The 21,568-nt window shown below is 52.9% G+C and overlaps 2 protein-coding genes across 4 annotated transcripts in view; both read right to left on the reverse strand.

The window, feature by feature from the left end:
• Positions 1-5,027: 5,027 nt before the first annotated feature.
• Positions 5,028-9,243, reverse strand: LOC102062453 (olfactory receptor 14C36-like). Its single transcript, XM_005497158.4, has 2 exons — positions 7,604-9,243; positions 5,028-6,113 (listed from the first exon to the last, which is right to left on the reverse strand). Exon 2 carries the CDS (start codon positions 6,088-6,090, stop codon positions 5,158-5,160), a length of 933 nt encoding a protein of 310 aa, XP_005497215.2. The 5' UTR covers positions 6,091-6,113; positions 7,604-9,243; the 3' UTR covers positions 5,028-5,157.
• Positions 9,244-11,270: 2,027 nt separating this feature from the next.
• LOC141729895 (structural maintenance of chromosomes flexible hinge domain-containing protein 1-like) overlaps positions 11,271-21,568 on the reverse strand; it is a 38,543-nt gene continuing 28,245 nt past the window's right edge. The window contains exons 18-20 of one of the 3 annotated variants that reach the window (XM_074546547.1): positions 21,446-21,523; positions 21,248-21,367; positions 11,271-11,383 (exon numbers count right to left, since the gene is read on the reverse strand). In XM_074546547.1, coding sequence (XP_074402648.1) covers positions 11,286-11,383; positions 21,248-21,367; positions 21,446-21,523 — 296 coding nt within the window. In that variant the 3' untranslated portion in view covers positions 11,271-11,285. Of the gene's footprint in view, positions 11,384-17,578; positions 18,160-18,670; positions 18,865-21,247; positions 21,368-21,445; positions 21,524-21,568 lie in introns of those variants that run through there. The other 2 variants (XM_074546546.1, XM_074546545.1) reach the window with 2 other exon arrangements.

Below are 21,568 nucleotides of genomic sequence, written 5' to 3' on the forward strand. Positions count from 1 at the left end.
AGGGCCCACTTGACAGGCCTAACTGATCTTGGAATGTTGAGGGCTGCCTCTCATCAGCCCCTGGAGAACTTGAGCCCAATGCTTTCCTTCCTATGGAAAAGAACCTTTTGTCCTTCCAGGTGCCCACAGCCAAAATTGATACTCCCCTCAAAAATTCCCTGTATGCAAGGGTTCTCCCAGACAAAAGCTGCTAGGACAGAGAGCTCTGGCTGGCCTTGGCCTCTGATGGTCACCTCTCATCTCAAGGAAGCCCTGAGGAAAGTATTTGAACAGGTTTGACTGCTGGAACATCAATGAGTCTCATGCTCTTAAAAACTCAAATGCTCTTCTGATTATAAGTCTTTTCTTTCTTATTGTGTATTATGTGTGAAGCATTATTTTCAGCTAAAAATATTATTCTTATCACTTTACCTGAGTTATCTGAAACAAAACAGCTAATCTACATATGACTCCAGGTCATCTGTATAAGCAAACACAAGAAACAATCCAGCAGGGATTATTTGTCCCTGCTCCCATCTATCACATCTCTGGAGCTGGAGGTCCAGCTCCAGCACTTGGCGGGGCTCAGGGGCTCACAAGCTCAGCTCCCACACAGAGAACTTGTGGACTCTAGGCTGCTCTTCTTGGCCCCTGCACGCTCAGCCAGGCTGAGATGGACACTGATGGTTTCTGGGCCAGGCTCTCTGAGCGTAGCCCAGCTCCCTGCAAGCTCTGCCAGCTGTCCTCAGCTCTGGGCAGCACCAAGGGCCTCTCCCCAGCCCAGCCCAGCCGGCTCTGGCCCCACAGCTCTGCTCAGGCCAGGCTGCTCTGGGCACTGCCCCACGGCCTCAGCCCCTGGCAAGGGCACAGCAGCAGCTGCAGCTGCCACAGGACTCAGCCCCAGCCATGGGGGAAGGTGCTTGGCCAAGGCCAAAGGAGGCTCCCTGGCTGCCCTGCTTCCCTCTGCCTGAGGTGCTGAGAGCTCTGCAGCCCCTGCTGCCATCCCATCTGCCCAGGGCAGCACAAGAGCCCCGGCCATGGGGCCCTCAAGAGCTGCTTCTGCTCCAGGCCCAGGGCCCATGCCAAAGCTGGGGCAGCCACAAAGCTGTGCCCATTTCTGTTCATTGCTGCTCTGATGGGGATGGATCTGCTGGCACTTGGAGGTTGCTGATGAATTTTACTACTCCAGAGGCCTCTTCTTTCTTGAGCTCCTCAGTTCTGGAATTCAGTGAGCAAAGCTCATAAATATTTGTTCAAATACCCAAACAGGAAAAACCACTGGGAATAATCTATGTTTTCAATTCTTCTGTGGTTAATTAGACAGATTTCAGAAGAGTATACAAAGTGAATCTTCTATATTGAAAACAATGCAAGTTTGGTTTTCTTTTCCTGCTTATAGATTGATATCACACATGTCCAATTGATATTGACCCCCAGACTCTTCTAAAGCAGTCTGAATACACATGAAAATCAAGACCCTTCATGGCTGACAATCAATAACACTGTGTCCCCACTCCCTCCCCACAATTTCCCTCATAAAACCCCTGGCACTCCTATGGATCAGGAATGGTGTGGCCAGCAGGAGCAGGGCAGGGATTCTTCCCCTGTGCTCAGCATTGCTTGGGAAGGACCTTGAGTGCTGTGTCCCGTTCTGTGCCCCCCAATTTAGGGAGGACATGGAGGGGCTGGAGCATGTCCAGAGAAGGGCAACAAGGCTGGGGAGGGGTTGGGAGCACAAGTCCTGTGAGGAGCGGCTGAGGGAGCTGGGGTTGTTTATCCTGGAGGAGAGGAGGCCCAGGGGAGACCTCATCCCTCTCTACAGCTCCCTGACAGGAGGGTGCAGCCAGGTGGGGCACGGGCTCTTTTCCCAGGGAACAGTGACAGGACAAGAGAACACAGCCTTCAGCTGCACCAGGAAACATTTAGGCTGGACATTAGGAAATATTCTCCATACAACTGGGCATTGGAATGGGCTGCTCAGGGAGGTGGGTGAGTCACCATCCCTGGAAGTGTTTAAGGAAAGAGTGGATGTGACACTCAATGCCATGGCCTGGGTGACAAGGTGGTGTTGGGTCCCAGGTTGGTTTTGATGCTCTCCAAGGTCTTTTGTAGCCTGGTTCATTCTCGGATGATTGTGATAGTGCAGGGCCCTGGGGAAGCAAGGGGTCATTGTGACACTGTGGGGCCTGGTGGCACTAGGAGGACCATGGTGACACTGTGTACGACATGACAGCACAGAGCCAAGAGGCCATTGTGACACTGTGGGTCTGAATGGAAGCAAGGAGTAAGTCCATTGTTGCAGTCTGGGTCCTGGTGGAACCACAGAGGCCAGTGTGACACTGCAGGGCCTTGTGGAACCAAGGGGCCATTGTGACACTGCGGAACCAAGGAGACCTTGGAAGAGTCTAGGGACAATGGAATCAAGAAGGCATTGCTGCATTGCAAGGACTCTGGGAAATGAGGGAACAATTGTGACACTGTGGTGCCCCATAGAACCAAGGGTCTCTGGTGACACTGAAGGGTCTTTTGTCACCAGGGCTCCATTGTGACACTGCCACACCAAGGAATCCATTGCAGCACTCTAAGGCCTCCTGGAACCACAGAGGCCACTGTGACCCTGCAGGGCCTTGTGGGACCATGCAGAGCATTGTGACAGAGCAGGACCTGGTGTCATGATGGAACCATTGTGACACTGCAGGGCCCCATGGAACCAAGGGGATAGTGCTGCTCCTCAGGGACTCCTGGAATGAAGGAAACATGTTTGACACCGTGGAGGCCCTTGGAACTAAGAGGCCATTGTGACGCTGTGGAACCAAACCAAGGAGAGCATTGCTGCACTGCCAGACCTCATGGAACTAAGGACCCATTGAGACACGGCAGGGCCTTGGGGGATCAAGGATGCATTGTGACACTGCAGGGCCCAAGGATCCAAGGACTTTGTGACATCAAGGGGTCCCATGGAACCAAAGAGACATTAAGGCACTGTGAGGCCTCATGGAACCCTGGTGACATCGAGTTGGCTGGGAGTGTTGATCTCCTGGATGGTAGGAGGGCTCTGCACAGGGCCCTGGACAGGCTGGATCCAGGGCCCAGATCCAACAAGGTGAGGTTTAACAAGTGCAAGTGCCAGGTCCTGCACTTTGGCCACAACAACCCCTGCAGCACTACAAGCTGGGGACAGAGGGGCTGGAGAGCAGCCAGGCATAAAGGGACCTGCAGGGACTGATGGACAGCAGGCTGGACAGGAGACAGCAGTGTGCCCAGGTGGGCAAGAAGGCCAATGGCTCCTGGCCTGGCTCAGGAATGGTGTGGCCAGCAGGAGCAGGGCAGGGATTCTTTCCCAGCACTGCTTGGGCAGCATCTCGAGTGCTGTTTGCAGTTCTGGGGCCCCCAATTTAGGAAGGACAGTGAGGGGCTGGAGCATGTCCAGAGAAAGGCAAAAAGGCTGGGGGGGGTTTGGAACAGAAGAGCTGTGAGGAGCAGCTGAGGGAGCTGGGGTTGTTTATCCTGGAGGACATGATGCCTAGGGGAGACAAGGCGGTGTCAGGGCACAGGTTGGACTTGATGATCTCCATGGCCTGTTCCACCCTTGCTGATTCTGGGATTCTCTGGAACCACCCTTGGAGCAGTTGCAGGATGAGCCCTGGGCCTCCTCTTCAGGAGCTCCAGCAGCCCAGGTCCCTCAGCTTCTCCTGCCAGCCCCAAAGCCCATCCTGTCAGTCCTGCTGAGCCTCTGCAGCTCCTCCTCACTGCCCAGAACAGGGAGCCCCAGAGCAGACAGAGCAGCCCAGATGTGCCCCCCTGGCCTGAGGTGTCTCTGGCAAGGGAGCAGCCCCAGGCACTGCAGGAGCCTGCAGACAATTCCTGCAGCACTTGTGGGATGATCCTACTCCCCAGGGGATGTTCCCATGGTGCCAAGCCAGGAACTGCAATGGGGAGTGGGGCCAGAGAGGAAAGGGCAAACAGGGATGGGCTGTTTGCAGGGAGGAAACAGGGGTGGGCAATGGGAAGACATTTGTAGCATGGGGAGTAAAGAAATCAAAAGTGAAGCCAAGGAATTGCTCAGGGCAGTTTGGGGGTGGGTGCCAGGCAGCCCTGGCTCTGAGCAACAGCATCTGCAGTGGGACAGGAAACTCCCAGCGGAAGGGAATAAACTTGCTGCCTGACTGCAGAGGCCAGGACAAACCTGAGTGGTTTCCCTGGTGTCCCCCAGCCCTTGCTGGCCCCAGCAGTTCATGGCATTTGTGCTCCCTCAGGTTCATGTCCCCACACCAACAGTATGGGGGTGCTCCCCCTGCTGTGTGCAATGCAAACAGGGGCTGCTGAGGCAGTGCTGCCGTGTCTGTGCCTGCAAGGATGGGGCACCTGTGTGAGCTGGGGGAGAGGCCAGGGCTGCAGAGGGGGGATGTTGTTGGCAGCTCCATGAGGATGCTCTGGGACGCTGCCCTGGGCTGTCCAGCGCACTGGGGATGGATCAGCCCCTGCTCTGCTGCTCCTTCCTGTCTGCCCCATGGCCCTTGCAGAGCCCCAGCCATGCTGTTTGCCCCCAGCCTGCCCACGGCCAGCCTGGGGCTGCTCACGGGGCTTTTCTGTGCTGAGCATTGGCCTGGGTGTGTTCTTGAGAGAGCCTGGGCAAGGAGCCTGGAGCCCCCAGGGCCTGGCCTGAGGCGTCAGCGCTGCCCCAGCAGTGCCCATGGCCTGTCCCTGCTGCAGCCCCGGCACTGCCACCCCCAGGGCTGTGCCCGGCCCCAAGAGCACTCAGGCCCTGCAGCAACACCAGGACCACCAGGGCAGCGGGGCAGGGCCATGGCAGCAGCACTGGCAACACCAAGTGCAGCTGCTGCTTGGCAGAGCTGCTGTGCCAGCACTGATCTGCCGCCAGCTCTGCACACAGACATTGCTGCTGCAGCGCAAGAGAAGGCAACAAAAGGGCATCTCTGCAGAAAACTTTGCTAGGAGATGCTTTCATTCCTTTAAAGCCTAGCACTTCATTGACACTGTCTGTAGCCACAGGGAAGGTGGAGAGAAAAAAAAAGAGAAATGGCAGAAACAATGACATTTATTTGTAGATAATATGAAAAAAAGTAAAACAAAGAAAAAGGACTTCCAAAATGTAACCAACAAGAATTATGAAAAATTAATTCTATTACATGCAATTTGCAGAAATTGGCCAGCAGTTTAATGTTTCCGAAACCATCCAGTCATCATTCTCCTCACTGCAGCCTTGAGCTCCTGGTTCCTCAGGCTGTAGATGAGGGGGTTCAGGGTTGGAGGCACCACCGAGTACAGAACTGAAAGGGTCAGATCCAGGGATTGGGAGGAGATGGAGAGAGGTTTCAGGTATGTAGAAAATGAGGTGCTTATAAACAGAGAGACCACGGCCAGGTGAGGGAGGCAGGTGGAAAAAGCTTTGTGTCGTCCCTGCTCAGAGGGGATCCTCATCATGACCCTGAAGATCTGCACATACGAGAAAACAATGAACACAAAGCAACCAAATAACAGAAAAGCACTACCCATAAGAGGAAAGTGTTCCCTAACGTAGGAATTTGAGCAGGAGATCTTTAGGATCTGAGGGATTTCGCAGAAGAACTGGCCCAGGGCATTGCCATGGCACAAGGGCAGGGAAAATGTATTGGCTGTGTGGAGCAATGAGTAGAGAAAGGCACTGGCCCAGGCAGCTGCTGCCATGTGGGCACAAGCTCTGCTGCCCAGGAGGGTCCCGTAGTGCAGGGGCTTGCAGATGGACACGTAGCGGTCGTAACACATGATGGTTAGGAGGAAATACTCTGCTGAGATGAAGAAGAGAAAGAAAAAGAGCTGAGCAGCACATCCTGTGTAGGAGATGGTGCTGGTGTCCCAGAGGGAATTGTGCATGGCTTTGGGGACAGTGGTGCAGATGGAGCCCAGGTCAGCGAGGGCCAGGTTGAGCAGGAAGAAGAACATGGGCGTGTGCAGGTGGTGGCCGCAGGCTACGGTGCTGATGATGAGGCCGTTGCCCAGGAGGGCAGCCAGGGAGATGCCCAGCAAGAGGCAGAAGTGCAGGAGCTGCAGCTGCCGTGTGTCTGCCAATGCCAGCAGGAGGAAGTGGCTGATGGAGCTGCTGTTGGACATTTGCTGCCTCTGGACATGGGGCCCTGTTCATTGAGAACAGGACAGTGAAGAGTTAGACTTGTAAGCAAAAACATTTCCCATACACCCTCCTCTGTAATACACAGACATGGTCTTCAAATTTTTGAGTTCTGAGGTTTTCTTTATAAACTTCCCCTGTATCTCAACTGTTTCTGTTGGATATCAGAAACCCACAGAATTTTTGCTGCACTCTGGTAGAACAGAGTGAGTTCCCTGAGGCAAGATGATGAGTGGTGACTGAGGGGAGATGGTCTGTCACTTCATTCAGCTTGGAGTTTTTCTGGGCTTTCTGTTTTCTCAAATGGAGAATGTTCACACTCCCATGTTTTTCTTAGAAAGCCCCAGGTACTGAGAGGAGATGGATCCACATCAGCCCAGTTCCATATTTGTAGCCACGTACTCACATTGCTTACTTCACCAACCCATCAGCGTTTTCAGTCTCAGAACACCTCTGCCTTTCCCCAACAATCTTATAACTCAGAGATGGTCTAGGACAGGTTTGCACCCTGGATAGAAGCTCCCAGCCTGGACTGAAATCTCAGGGAGATTTCCAAGTGTCCTTATGATGGCATTGGATTGAGGGAGATGCAGCTCCTTCCCTGGCTGCACTGACAGCATTGCCCAGAACTGGGCACTGGGGACAGTGTCACCCTGAGCCAGCTATGCCCCCTGCCAGAGCCCCCAGTGCCGGGCAGCTGCTCCCAGCCCTGTGCTCTGCAGAGGGAACTGGGCCCGGGGCTGCAGAGCTGCCCCACGGCTCTGCTGCAGCTCTGCCTGCACAGGAGGGGCTGCACGCCTTGGAGCCCCAGCCCTGAGGGCAGAGGCTGGGCTGGGGCACAGGAGGGAGGGGGCTTGTTCAGAGGGAGGGGCTGCACTGGAGGGGATCCTGTGAAGATCTCTAAAGTCCCCCTGCCACAACATTTCTGTGTTTTATTTTCTCTTATTGCTTGATTTCTCTCTGCTTCCTGGAGAATTTCCTCAGGGAAGGAAACAGGTGTTTCCCTGTTCCTGATCTCTCCCTGCCAGTACTCAAAGACCCCAAATCTCTGTGCACTTTGCTTGGCCCTACAGAACTCTGCCTGTTTGCAGGGCACTGGCTGGGGGTAGGTTCTGTTTTCAGCTTCGAGAAAGGACAGCTCAGACTGAGCCTGATGGTTAAGAGCAAAGGTGATGCTGGTGCTGTCTATGGGCAGAGTGGCTGAAACCATATTAGGGATCTCCTGTGAACCTATTGATCACTGAAAGGAACAGTTTGGATGTCTCAGGCATTGACAAGATATTAACTAATAATTCATAGAACCTGTAATATTTAACCCTCCCTTCCTGACATTCTCCAATAATAGGAAACTGAATAAAAAATATTAGGAAATATCCTATTTGCTATCAAAATCCTTTACTGGTAAATATTCTCTGACTGATCAGAAACCCTCAGCATGTCAGAGCTTCATGAGCATTTTACCTCCCCTGCACCAGAAATGATCAGGGTTGTACTTACAGAGTCTGTAGGCATTGGGATGTTCCAGCTTTAGGAGATGGCTCCAGGAGTTGAAGCTGCGTTGTCCTGCAGCCAGAGGTTCCTGTGCCAAGGGCTGGCAGTGATTCTGCCCCAGGCACTTCTCAGCACCTTCCCAGCCCTGACTGATTGAAACTCTCTGTGCCTCTGTGCTGTGTCCAGGGTGGCTGCAGGCAGTGCCCCAGCCCTGCTGGGCTGGCAGAAGAGGTGCTCATCAAGAGAAATGTGCTTTTGAAGCTCTTCTTAGTTACCAGGAGCTGCCTCTGTGCCAGGAGCCCAGCCCAGCTCAGCAGCACAGACACAGCAGAAGGACTTTAATGAGCCTCTGGGGCTTTGTGCTCAGGCCCTGAACATCAGTCCCTGAGAGGGAGCTGAAGAAACCTCTCCAGAACTCCAAGTCAGAATCCAACTCCAAAGTTTCTTGGACTTTTAATGGGTCCCACTGAGGGACACCACTGAGAAAGTGTCCCCAGGCCTCAGGCAGAGCAGAGAACTGGAGGCAGAGATGACAGGTGGGGACAAAGAGAAGCCAAGTCTTGGTGCCCTGGGGCACAGCAGGGTCTGTGCCACCAAGGGCTGTGAGGAGACACCTTGTCCTGAGGCACTGGGGCCTCCTGGCACAGCCCCAGCCAGGCTGGGCACTGTCAGCCCCTTGTCCTGCCCTCAGCATCCCCCCTAGCCCACACCCAGTGGCCTCAAGTATCTGCTGGAAGGAGTCCCTGGGGAGCCTTTGCAGGAATTGCTCTGGGGTCTCCTTAATGCTCCCATGGACTGCAGGTTTTTCAAAGGTTTTTGGGCTTGGCTTTTGCCTTGGAGTCTCTAATCATGGTCTCAAATTATCTGCTGCATATAATCCCTGCAGAAGCTTTGTCAGTAACAACACTCAGTGGGGCAGGGCGGCGGGCTCGGGAGGGGTGGAGGTGGGGGGATCTCGGGAGGCTTCTGCTTCAAGGCTGGGCTGGGGGGCCGTGGGGGAGGCACGGAGGGCTGGTGCTCTGCTTTCTTGGGCAACTCCTGCTGCCGAGGCCTCGGGTGAGAGCTGTCAAAGGCGACGGTCTCTGGGCTCTCTGGGGGAGAGGGAGAGGCACGCCTTCTCGGCCGAGATGCTGGAGCGGCGGCAGCGCGAATGTGGAGAGAGGAGGTGGCTGAGGGCCCAGGTGCCAGTGGCACACAGGGAGCCTCCTGCACAGCAGGGCCCAGAGCTGGCAAGGCTCCCCAGCACGGCTGGAGCTGCTGGCACAGCTTGGCCCAGCTGCACAGCTGCCCCTCAAGGCCCCGGCGAGCAGGACACAGCTCTGGGCAGGCTCCGTGGCCAGGAGTGGGCCCCAGAGCACCTCTGCCTTTCAAGGGCAATCTCGTCCCTGCTCTTTCTCCTCCCCACCGTGCTTTGCCTCTGTCCTGTGTCCCCGGGGCTGCTCTGGGCCAGGCAGCCTCAGTGGGAGCCAGCACTGGCTGCAGCCCCAGCGGGCACCCCAGGACAAGGCCCAGCAATTAGGAGGCCAATGAAAGCTCTGAGCAGCAGCAGGACCCTCAGCACAGTTAGTTGGACAACCATGGACTGGCCACAACTCCACAGCAGCATTTCTGTTCCCTGAATGTTCTTGACTATGTGCGGCCTATAAAGAAGCTGGAGGGTAGAGATGGGCCAACATTTACCGTTTCTTTCCCTTCCACAACCGGAACCCCGCATAGCACAGTACCATGGAAATTGGCACAGTGAACAGTGTCACTACCGTGCCTATCATGCAGGACCTGCGCACGTCCTGGGGGCAGATAATTCTCGGTGTTTTCCGTGGATTCTGGGCGTTTGTGTCTGACATGCCAAGCACTTCTGTGGGAGCAATGAGGAGCGTCAGCCCGTGCTGTGCTGCACTACTGAGCTGGCAGCACGGTGGATGCAGGCAGGACGTTCTCCGTTTCCCCCAGAGCTGGGGCCTGCAGGCACCTTGCCGCCCCTTGGCACAGGCTGTGCCACCCAACAAAGCCCAGCAGGCCGGGAGGAGAGCCCGGGGGCAGCGCAGCTGCTTGGGCAGTGGCTGCTTGGAGGGACACGGGCCAAAGCCATCCCTGAGCAGCCACTGCCAGCCCTGGCCCTCCCTGCCCCGTGACAGCTCCCCCAGCCACAGGGCACAGAGTCAGGCCCTGTCAGGACCCAGTGCAGCCCCTGCCCAGTCGGGAGCCAAGGCTGGCTCTGGCCCTGGGCTGGCGGCAGGGCTCCCGCTTGGGGCTGCTCCTGTGCCTTGGGCCTCTGGGCACTCAGAGCCAGCTCCAGAGCAGCTGCAGAGGGAGCGATGTTGGTGCACGAGTCCTCTTTCCCCAGGGCTGTGGATGAGCTCCAGAGGCTCCTCCAGCTTTGGCTGCTGCCGGGCTGGGCAAGGGCAGGCCCTGGGGAAAAGAGCTGACGCCACAGAGCCCCACCAAGGGCTGCGCCTGGTGGAGCAATTATCCCCTGTACCTGTGCCCATGTCTGGCATCTTCTCCTTTCCTGCATCAGTGGCTGGCACAAAGCCATTGCTTCCTACAGGATATGGCCCCACCTGCATGGACTTTTGCTCCATCGCTTGAGAAAGGAAAAAGGACAGCTGGGTCAGATGGAACCATTGCAGGAGGTGGCAACTTCAGGAGACAATACTTGTCAAGTCGTGGATAAGGATCAGGAAAATGGCCAGGTTATTGGGGCTGGGCTAGAGACCTCCCTGACTGAAAAAGCCCCTACACCTGATCTGACTGGAGATTAGGAAATTGCAGGGGATCTCAGGGCATCTATGGCTCGTGGTGCAGTTTGGGCTGCCTGTGAACTGATGCCAAATGCCTTCCTGCAGAGGCTGGGGAGAAGCTGCAGCCAGGCCAGGCTGGCAAACAGCCCTGCAGGGCATGGAAGCAGCAGCGGGGCAGCGAGGCTGCCATGGATCCCTTCCCGCTGTGCCGGGCACGGCGTGTCCAGATGTGCAGCCAAAGCCCCCGGCTGCTGAGCCCCATGACAAGGCAGAGGGAAATGCACCCACCACGGCGTCTCTCCAGGTCATTCAGCATCTGCTCCAGATGTTTGGCTGCCTCCAAGGATTTCATGTCTCCTATGTCTCGGTTCTTCCATTTAGGAGGACCTTAATGGGAAGTTCCATTTCTCCTTCAGGCCCAAGTGGCAGTGAGAGCACCTGCGTGATTGGTGCCCTCCAAGGCACTCCCGCAGCTCGGCCTTCCACTCAGGAGCAGGGCCAGGGGCACCTCGTGCCTGCAGTGGCCCCACACTGGGATGGAAGGAGCCCCTTGTGGGGCAGTCGGGGCAGAAAGGACTCCCTGGAGCTGCTGCAGCTCCAAACCAAGCCCCAGGCAGGGCCAGGGCTTGGCAGTGGCAGCAGGAGCACCTCAGGCTCCCTGGGGCCGGCAAAGGAGCTGAGAGAGGCTCAGCCCCAGGGCACAGCCCTGGGCCCGGCCCCTTCCCTCTCTGCTCTTCTCTGTGGCTGCACAGAGCACACAGAAGGACACACTGGCATTGAACACGGGAGGAGGATGGACAGCTAAATGATCCTTCCTCCCACTGACAGCGATCCTGTGGGATCACAGAAGGGAGCAGGGCAAGATTTCCAGATTCTTTAAAGCCAGAGATTGTGTTAAGGGACAGGGCTCATGACTGAGCCCTTGCCACATGGACACTGATTATTTTTCAGGAAAGGAACACAGAGAACTTGCCTCCACCATGCCCTAGAGTCTTCATGTTGTCATTCACCAGCTTTTCCATATAAGCCATCTTATCGTCCCAGTCTAGAAGAGTGCAAAGACCAGGTCATTTCCATGGTGTGCTGGGATCCCCCACTGCTTACAGTAAATGAGCACTGCAAGGGGGCCATGTAAGGCTGTGGGAGCCACATGTGAATGCACAAGCCCAAACTGCACAGGGGCCTGGGGAGCTCTGGGCTGGCTCCTGGTCACTCTCCACCCTCTTTGCAGGCCCTGTGACACATCCCCGGTCAGCCCAGGGCCCATGGGCGCTCTCTCCCGCCCCCAGTGGAAACCCTCCCTAAATACCCTGGGGAAAACCATCCCCAGCGCTTCCCGGGGAGCAGGGAGCGCTGTCCCGGGAAAGGGGAGCCAGGCTGCCGGCTCACCTGCTCCCCGCGCTTGCAGTGGAGCAGCCTGGGCAGCCCTGGCAGGCAGGGCCACGGCCAGGAGGAGCAGGAGGAAGAGGCGCAGAGCAAGGGCCATGGTGCCTTGCCCTCTGCCAGTCCCGCAGCGCTTGCTGCCACCGCTGTCCTGACACCGCTGTCCCAATGTCAGCACCACTGCTGCCACTGCCACTGCTGCTGCCGCAACAGTTGTGCTCAAGCACTGACTGCTCGCTCCTTGTGCTGCTGTGCAACCACGGGGCTCTGGCACCTCTGTGACCTCAGAGCCTGCTGTGACCTCATGGCCAGGGTGGAGTTGTGTGGGCACTGGGATCTGCCTTCTTTGGCAGGGAGCTGCTCTGTCCAAGGGCTGTGACACAGTCCCAGCCCAGCTGATCTCACAGGCTGGGCCATGAAGGGATGGAGAGCAGCCCTGCCAAGAAGGACTTGGGGGTGCTGCAAGATGAGAGGCTGCACATGAACCAGCCATGTGCATCCAAAGGAGAGTGCCCAGCAGCTTGAAGGAGGTGATTCCACCCCTCTGCTCTGGTGAGACCCCACCTGGAGTACTGTGGAAGAGGTTTTACAGGGACCTCTGTGAGTCATTGAGAAGTTTGATAAGAAGATCCATGTTTAGCCCTGAAAGAATCCCTACCAAGGTTGTTGACATAGAAACCAAGAAAGAAAGAAGGATAAATAAGATAAATCTGGAACTGCCTATTCCAAGAAGCACTTTGCTTGTCTCTCATGACCAGTGAGTAAAGTGCAAACTTATGAGCTTTGTAAGAATGCAGAACAAGCATGCATGCAAGAATAAAAACAGGGTTTGAAGCCTTCTGGAAACGGAGTGTGTTGCTTTGTACTGTCTCCATCTCTACCACGACAGAGTACTGCATCCAGCTCTGGGCTCCCCACACAGGAAGGCCATGGTCCTGTTGGATCTAGTCCAGAGGAGGGACAAAATGCTCTGAGGGCTGGAGCCCTTCTGCTTTGGAGACAGGCTGGGAGAGCTGGTGGCGTTCAGCCTGGAAGAGAGCAGACTCAAGGGAGACCTGATTGCTGCCTTTCAGTACCTGAAGGGGGCTTGTAAAAGAGATGGGACAGAACTTGTAGTAGAGCCTTTTGTGAGCAGAGCGAGGGGGAATGGCTTTAGTCCAAAAGACGGTTCATTCAGACTGGACAAAAGAAACCCATTCTTTCACTGTAGGGTTTGAAAGCCTGACACAGGTTGCCCAGAGAGGTGGACATCCATCCCTGCAAACATTCAAGCTCACGCTCTGAGCAACCTGACCTACTTAAAGGTGTCCCTGCTCAGTGCAGGGCATTGGACTAGATGGCCTTTAAATGTCCCTTCCAAGCCAAGCCATTCTGTGTTCCTGGGCACTATCAAAGCAGTGCTGGATTAGTGCTGGGGTGATTATGTGGCACCTGTATTTTGGTAGTTGGGTCCTTTAGCAATTGGCCCTGAGAGCATTCATGGTCTGGGCAGTGAAGTCTGCAAACAACAGACAGTGTGCTCAAGGAGAAACAGGGGAGGAACACTGCTGTAGCTCAGATAAATGCCAGCATTTTGCTGCCCATTCCTAGTTAAGAAATAAAGGAATGTCCTGAAGATCCCTTCATGTGGGTGCATTATTGGCTGTATCAGTACTTGTGTTCTGCAAAACAGGGAATTTGCTACAACTTCTTGCCCCATTTATCACTGAATGAAACTCAAATCCTGCATTGCTCCTTGTCTACTTGCTTCCAAGTCAAGGCAAATTTTGTTCATGATTGAGTGGGACATATTCACCTGTTCACAAGCAAATTCTTCTTGCCATTCACACAGAGGCAAGATTGTTTTGTGGATTTGCTCTAATCGGACAGGAATTAAGGCCTACCTGTCACTAGAACTAAAGCTGATGCATTAGGTTGCAAAGTCTTGAGTAATTTGGCCTGGTGACTGGCATTGTAGAGAGTTGTTCTGGAATTAAATGACACTTGAAGACACGTGTAGTCTACCATATTTCTGGCATACTAGAAGTGAAAAAAAAACCTTTGAAACATGATTTTATCCTTTTTTCCTCCTCCTCCTCCTCCCAGGAATTTCAATGTCTGAGGTCTAAGCTCTTCAGCTGCCTCACAAACATTGTTTTAATTCAGACAGGCATCCATGCCTTGAGCCACAAATCATGACTGTGGCTGTGAAGCTTGAAGCAATGTAGGTTTATAGCACTAAAAGTAATAATGCATTCCCAGGTTAAGCCAAGTATTTCCCAAGTAACTCTACCTATCCTCAGGGATGTTTCATAAAGGATCATTGTAAAAGCTGGGAATCAGGAGAAAGAGTGTCATCAAAATTAAAAAGACAGGTTTCTGAGATCTTTATATTTCTATAAAAAGAGATTCAAAATTGTTCATATATGGAACATTGACTAAGAAGTGAATGACAGATTGCCAAAGTAATTGGGGAAAAAAATACCATAAGTAAAACTATGTTTACATGTAGATAATAAGTAAACCACCTTGCTAAGAAAAAAACCAGACCTGCCAATACTAAAACCAATAAGGCTGTTTCATCTGTCTCAATACAAAAAAAAAAAAAAACACTGAAAAGAATCAGAGGTCATTAAGACGATTAGTATATACAGGAAATTCCAGGGATTGGGAAAAAATGAAGCAAACTGTAGAGTGCAATTCCCAGAGTTAACCTGGAATTTATTGGTGGATTTGTTGCAAAATTTCTGAGAGCAGACTGGAAAAGCATAGGGGCTGGTCAGCCCATGGGTGGGCATTTAGAGCAGTGTGAGGGCTGTTTCTGAGACCAACTGCAGGGAAGAAGAGCAGCAGACAATCACTGGGACAATCTCTTTGCTGGCTGTGGAGTTTTTGTCAGTCAGTTCCCTGTGGCTGGGGGAGCTGTCACGGGGCAGGGAGGGCCAGGGCTGGCAGTGGCTGCTCAGGGATGGCTTTGGCCCGTGTCCCTCCAAGCAGCCACTGCCCAAGCAGCTGCGCTGCCCCCGGGCTCTCCTCCCGGCCTGCTGGGCTTTGTTGGGTGGCACAGCCTGTGCCAAGGGGCGGCAAGGTGCCTGCAGGCCCCAGCTCTGGGGGAAACGGAGAACGTCCTGCCCGCATCCACCGTGCTGCCAGCTCAGCAGTGCAGCACAGCACGGGCTGACGCTCCCCATTGCTCCCACAGGTGCAGCCGGCCCCACCACACGTGTTCCTGATTCCCAGGAGGGGTGTGAAAAATGGCAATCAATGGTTTGTAAAATTGTAAAACTTTATTTTTAATAAATTGGTTATAAAAATAGCAATATCATTAGAGTGCTAAAAATTTTGGACAATTTGGATTAGGACAATAGGAGACAATAGAATGATAGAGTTACAGACATCTGGGTACCTATTTTCTGGGCAGCATAAGCCCGAAAAAGGACAGACATTAACAGAGGATTAACCCTTATAAACAATAACCTGTTGCATATTCGTGCATCTCGTATATGATGCATAACTTCCATTCAAACACAGGATTTTGTCTGGTCCTCGTCAACTTCTCCCTCTTAATCCTAACTGGCTTCCTGAGGGCTGAGTGACACAGGAAGAAGTTAGTTTCTTCTGCTAGGAGAGCAATACATTCTTTTTCTCTGACAAATTGCAGTGTTCTATGGCTGCTATATTAGCAAAAAGCCAATCATAAAATACATATTTCTCAGAGGACCTTGGAATGGTTTGCTGTTGGGGAACACTCTGTTTGCATGGGATAAGGGCAAGTTTGACGTTCTATTGATGCTGGAAAGGATTTGGAAGCACTCAACACAGCCCTGACTGAGAGCTTCCCTGTTGCAGTGCATGTTTTTGATTGTAATGCGGTCCTAGTAGTCAGTTTTAGGACACCCCCTTATTTGGTATTGTTATACCACATTTTATTGCCAATGGGTTGTTCTTCCCCCACTCCGCCCCTTGTTGGCTTTGCCCTAGTTGTCCATCTCCCCAAAGTCCTGCCCTTTTGTTCCCTGTTCCTCCTCCCATTCAATGTCAATCCCTCCCCAATCCTGCCCCTTTCTCTAGAAACTTCCCTGTCCATTTGGGATGCTTTGAAACTCTATTGGTTTGTTTAAGTTGTCCTCCTCCCCTCTAATCCCCTATTGGTTTAAACAATGGATTCCCCGCCTTGTGTTCCACCCTCAGTTTCTCCCAACTGGCTAAAGACTGTATCCTCCCCAGGCACCTCCGCAGTTTGGAAATCAGTGTAGGCCTTTAATTCAGTGTATTTCTGTCGCTGACTCTGCGGGGAATAAACATACAGAAGACCTCTCCCTGTTCCTTGTCCCTACCCCCACGCACTCCACCCGTGCTGTAAAGCAGCTGTGCCCTACAGCCAAACCCCAGAGTTGACAGTTTTCTGGGGGCGGCCCACTCTGGGTGTTGGTGTTGGCAGCTAGTCGGGCTGAGGAAATCGGGCACTGCAGCACTTCCCGAATGGGCTGTTCTGTTGCAATAAAGAAATGGAGCTGTCAGCCCAGTGTCCGGGTGGCAGCAGCAGCAAAGCCCACCCGGCAGCAGCGCTGGCTGAGCTCCATGGCCAGGAGCAGCCGTGGATGCCCATGGTGTGGGCAGGCAGGAGCCAGGCAGGGGCTGCTGTGACCAGCGGCGGGGACCCGAGGGCTGGGGGAGCCCATGCTGAGCATCCCTGGGCTGAGGGCACATTGCCTTCTGGGGGATGACCTGGGCCTGAACCTCATGAGGCACAATGTGATATTTTGGGATCTGTGCTCAGAGGTGAAGGGGTCCCTCATGAGGCACACAGTGATATTTTGGGGTCCCTGCTGAGGGGTGAAGGGATCCCTCATGAGGCACACATGGATATTTTCGGGTCCATACCGAGGGGTGCAGGGATCCCTCAGGAATCACAAAGTAGTATTGACGGCCTCTCCTAAGGTGTGCAGGCACCCCTCATGAGGTGTGCAGCGGGGTTACATTTGAGGGGGTTTTTACTCTTCTCAGCACAGCAAAGGGTCACTTGGCCGAGGTTTTGCAAAGCTGGGAGAAAGCCTCTTGCAAAGCCTTGGGCCTGTCTGCGGGCACAGCGGGCGGGCGGAGCCCATCCCCTGGGGCCAGGCCGGGCCGCGCCAGGCTCGGGCCCCGGCAGGGAAGGGCCGTGGCCCTGGGCTCTGATGAGGCTGCTGAGCTCCCCCCTGGCCCTGTGCTATAGCCCAACACATTTACAGCCGGAGCCATGCAAGGAGTCCTGCCAAGAGCAAATTGTTCTAATGTTCTCTCTAGGACAAAAAAGAGCAAACCAACCCGGCTGATAGGTGAGGAAAGAGAATTCAAGTTCACTTAAAGCGCTGCTCAGTTCAGGGTTGCCTTTCGTTTGACTGAGCTGATGTTAAGAACTATTTTCTCACATATGGTGGCGTTTCTCTGCAAACAGGCTTTGATGAGAAATTTCTGACCGCATTTGCTTTTGCTCTTTAAGATAAGTCACGAACATGAGTAGCTTTGTTGAGGAATGGAGAATTGTTTGTAGCTCAGGAGGAACCTTACATTTTAGCACAGGAAGAAGGTAAGGCACAGGTTTAAAGGCTTTCTCCTCCTGGAGTGACACACTTTCAGAGGAGTCTGTGAGGAGAAGTCCCCTCAGCCACTGCCAGGGCTGTGTGCCTCCTCTGCAGGCTCAGTATTCTGGGAGTTCCACGAGCCTCAGCTGCCAGTGAATATTCTTCTGAATATTTCTTGTTGTGCAGTGCAGAGGAAGAATATTTGGTGCTAGATTCCCCTCTGGGCTTTGAGGTAAATCTCAGTAATGCTGGTGATTTTTATGTCCAGATGAACTTTTTATGGATAGTAAGGAAAAAGGGAAGAAGTATCGTGGAAAATTAATTCCTCAAAATGTGAGCGGCCAAATCGCACTAAAAATGAAATCAGAACTGAAGAGTTTTTTTTTTTTTTTTCCCTTGACAGGTAAGGCAAAACATGCAGTGCTAATAAAGTCTTTAAGAGATGCAACGAGCACCCAACTGTATGAAAATGAAAGAGGTAAAGGATGAGAAAGGGCATGGGAAGAATCTTCAGCCCTTCCTGTTGAAGGTCCAAGAGTATGAAAACGGACTCTGGCTGTTGCCCGTAGGTAACACGGGCTAATTGTAGAGGAGGGCAGGTGCCCAAGCTGTTGGTGGCCCAAGCCCTGCGAGGCTAGCCCAGTTGCAGTCCTAGTTGGACCAGGGCGGCGGGCTTGGGAGGGGTGGAGGTGGGGGGATCTCGGGAGGCTTCCGCTTCAAGGCCGGGCTGGGGGGCCGTGGGGGAGGCACGGAGGGTTGGTGCTCTGCTTTCTTGGGCAACTCCTGCTGCCGAGACCTCGGGTGAGAGCTGTCAAAGGCGACGGTCTCTGGGCTCTCTGGGGGAGAGGGAGAGGCACGCCTTCTCGGCCGGGATGCTGGAGCGGCGGCAGCGCGACTGTGGAGAGAGGAGGTGGCTGAGGGCCCAGGTGCCAGTGGCACACAGGGAGCCTCCTGCACAGCAGGGCCCAGAGCTGGCAAGGCTCCCCAGCACGGCTGGAGCTGCTGGCACAGCTTGGCCCAGCTGCACAGCTGCCCCTCAAGGCCCCGGCGAGCAGGACACAGCTCTGGGCAGGCTCCGTGGCCAGGAGTGGGCCCCAGAGCACCTCTGCCTTTCAAGGGCAATCTCGTCCCTGCTCTTTCTCCTCCCCACCGTGCTTTGCCTCTGTCCTGTGTCCCCGGGGCTGCTCTGGGCCAGGCAGCCTCAGTGGGAGCCAGCACTGGCTGCAGCCCCAGCGGGCACCCCAGGACAAGGCCCAGCAATTAGGAGGCCAATGAAAGCTCTGAGCAGCAGCAGGACCCTCAGCACAGTTAGTTGGACAACCATGGACTGGCCACAACTCCACAGCAGCATTTCTGTTCCCTGAATGTTCTTGACTATGTGCGGCCTATAAAGAAGCTGGAGGGTAGAGATGGGCCAACACTTACCGTTTCTTTCCCTTCCACAACCGGAACCCAGCATAGCACAGTCCCACGGAAATTGGCACAGTGAACAGTGTCACTACCGTGCCTATCATGCAGGACCTGTGCACGTCCTGGGGGCAGATAATTCTCGGTGTTTTCCGTGGATTCTGGGCGTTTGTGTCTGACATGCCAAGCACTTCTGTGGGAGCAATGAGGAGCGTCAGCCCGTGCTGTGCTGCACTACTGAGCTGGCAGCACGGTGGATGCAGGCAGGACGTTCTCCGTTTCCCCCAGAGCTGGGGCCTGCAGGCACCTTGCCGCCCCTTGGCACAGGCTGTGCCACCCAACAAAGCCCAGCAGGCCGAGAGGAGAGCCCGGGGGCAGCGCAGCTGCTTGGGCAGTGGCTGCTTGGAGGGACACGGGCCAAAGCCATCCCTGAGCAGCCACTGCCAGCCCTGGCCCTCCCTGCCCCGTGACAGCTCCCCCAGCCCCAGGGCACAGAGTCAGGCCCTGTCAGGAGCCAGTGCATCCCCTGCCCAGTCGGGAGCCAAGGTGAATTTATTACATCAGTTCTTGATTTCATAACACCTAGACTAATTTTTTAAAAAGAGATTAGTTGCCCCTCACCTTTCCACAAACTGAAATGAAGTTGACTGGCCTGTAGCTCTGTGTGCCCCCTTCCTGATTTCTGTTGATGGGAGTGATGCTTTCCTCAAAACATCAGGCAGTTCTCTCAATTGCCACGATTATTTAATTAGTGTGAGTGGCCTCATAAGGATATCAGTCAGCTCTCTCTGGTTCATGAGTGCATCCCATCATGGCCCATGAACATAGGTATCACCAGTTTGCTTAGGTATTCCCTGGCCTGATCATCTTCCACCAAGGGTGTATCCTCCTTGTCCCAGACCTTGCACCAGGGGAAGGTCTTTGGGGTCTGGGATTCCTGAGGTCTGTCTTACTAATAAATACTAAGGCAGATGATTTCAGTATCTCAGCCTTTTCCACATCCTGTGTTCCCTTCCTCATTCAACAGTGGGCTCATGTTTATTTCAGCCATCCTTTTGTCACCTATGTATTTAAAGAAGTCTGTCATGTAGACTTTGATATCACTTGCTAGTGACTCTATTTTCAATTCCAATTGGACTTTGGCTTTCCTAACCCCATCCCTGCATGCTTGGATGGTGTCTGCATTCCTCTCCAGTTACTTGGTTCCATTTCCACCTTCTGTATACTTCTCTGTGTTGAGTTTTGCCAGTAGCTCCTTGTTCATCCATGCAAGCCTCCAGGAATTTTTGTCCGACTTTCCACTCATTGTGATGAACCAGACTTGAGCTTGGAAGTGACTGTGAATACTAACAAACTTGTTTGGGCCTCCAGTCTGTCCAGGGCCTCTTTCCATAGAGCTCTAACAGGCAGATCTTTGAAGAGGACAGAGTCTTCTCCTGAAGTTCAGATTGTGAGCTTCCTTTTTGCTCTTCTTCTTCCAGCCTTTCTGGATTCCTCTGCCCTTCAGAACTACCTCCCAAGGGACTCTGTCAACCAACCATTCACCTAACAGGCCAAATCCTGCCCTCTGGAAGTCCAAGATGACAGTAAACACTGTAAACATCCATTTTATGATTGATATGCTCAAGACAGCCTCCAACCACCCACCAGTCCTTCTCTATTCTCAAAGAGAAAGTCACAAAGGAGATAGGGCTCCCTGCCCAGCTGGCTCCCTCACCAGTTGTGTCAGCTCAGCAAGTTCTCTTCAAAAGTCTCCAGGAACCTCCTAGACCATTTCCTCTCTGCTGTGTTACATTTCCAGCACACATCTGGTAAAGGGGAAGCCCCCCATAAGAACAAGGACTAGTCATTGTGACACTTCTCCCAGCTGTTTATGTATTCAATCTGCCTCTGCATCCTGGCTGGGTGGTCTGTAACAGACTCCCAGCACAATATCTGCCTTGTTGGCGTTCCCCGTTCTCTCAGCCACAAACACTCAACAATAACTGGCACCATCATCAAGCTCCAGGCTACCTCAACACCTCTCCCTTCACTCCAACCCTTTCTGAAATGAACATTCTAGTAAGAATTGCAGTAAAGAGACACATTCGTTACAACCAAATGAGAATTTAGTTTTGCATAGGATTCTTCCTTAATTAATTAATTTAAAAAAATACTTCAAACTCAACATGTTTATTTTAAACGTATAACCTGTTTTTTAATGCATTTCTGTGGTTTATGCATGACAGTTAGCCTAATGAATATTAGTTTTATGAAAGAATATTTATGTCAATGGCATGAGGAAAAAGGGGGATTCTAATGAAGTTTAAGTTTGTTTTTTATACATACATTTAGGAAAGTTCACATCAAGGAGTTTTATTTTTTTATGTAAAACTGCCTGCCACAGAGCCAACACATTACACATGAGATCAAAACCTACCACAAAACCCCATTGTTTCCTGGAAATTCATCAAATTTGACATGCAAATGCTACTTTTCAGTGCTGAAAACCACGTCTCAACTAGGACATCACAAATTTTGATATAATATGAATCAAACAGAAACACTGAATTAGGAAAAAAGATGGGAATTCTTACCTACAATAGTAAATTTAAATACTTTAGATGGCAGAGGCCTTCCTGCATAAGTGTCTGCATTACTTTCATTCAACACTACTTGCAGTTTCAAGGAGTAGTTACCAAGTTTCTGAAGATTTTCTAAACAGATATAAAAGTACAATTAGAAAGAAAAAAAAAACAAACAAATAAACGGAAGATATTGAATATGCAACTTACCCATTTTTTTAAACCAGTATGGCCACTTGCCTCCATGCTGACTGATATGGGAAATTATTTCTTTATTCTCAGTAGGTGCTGCAAAACAAACACTTAGCTCATGTATTTAAATTTTACACCATA

Source organism: Zonotrichia albicollis, chromosome 8 (assembly GCF_047830755.1).
Source record: "Zonotrichia albicollis isolate bZonAlb1 chromosome 8, bZonAlb1.hap1, whole genome shotgun sequence".
NCBI lineage: Eukaryota > Metazoa > Chordata > Aves > Passeriformes > Passerellidae > Zonotrichia > Zonotrichia albicollis.

What these genes read in the sequence shown, in the direction of transcription:
- LOC102062453 (XM_005497158.4), bottom strand. Translation starts at nt 6,090, where the DNA reads ATGTCCAACAGCAGCTCCATCAGCCACTTCCTCCTGCTGGCATTGGCA.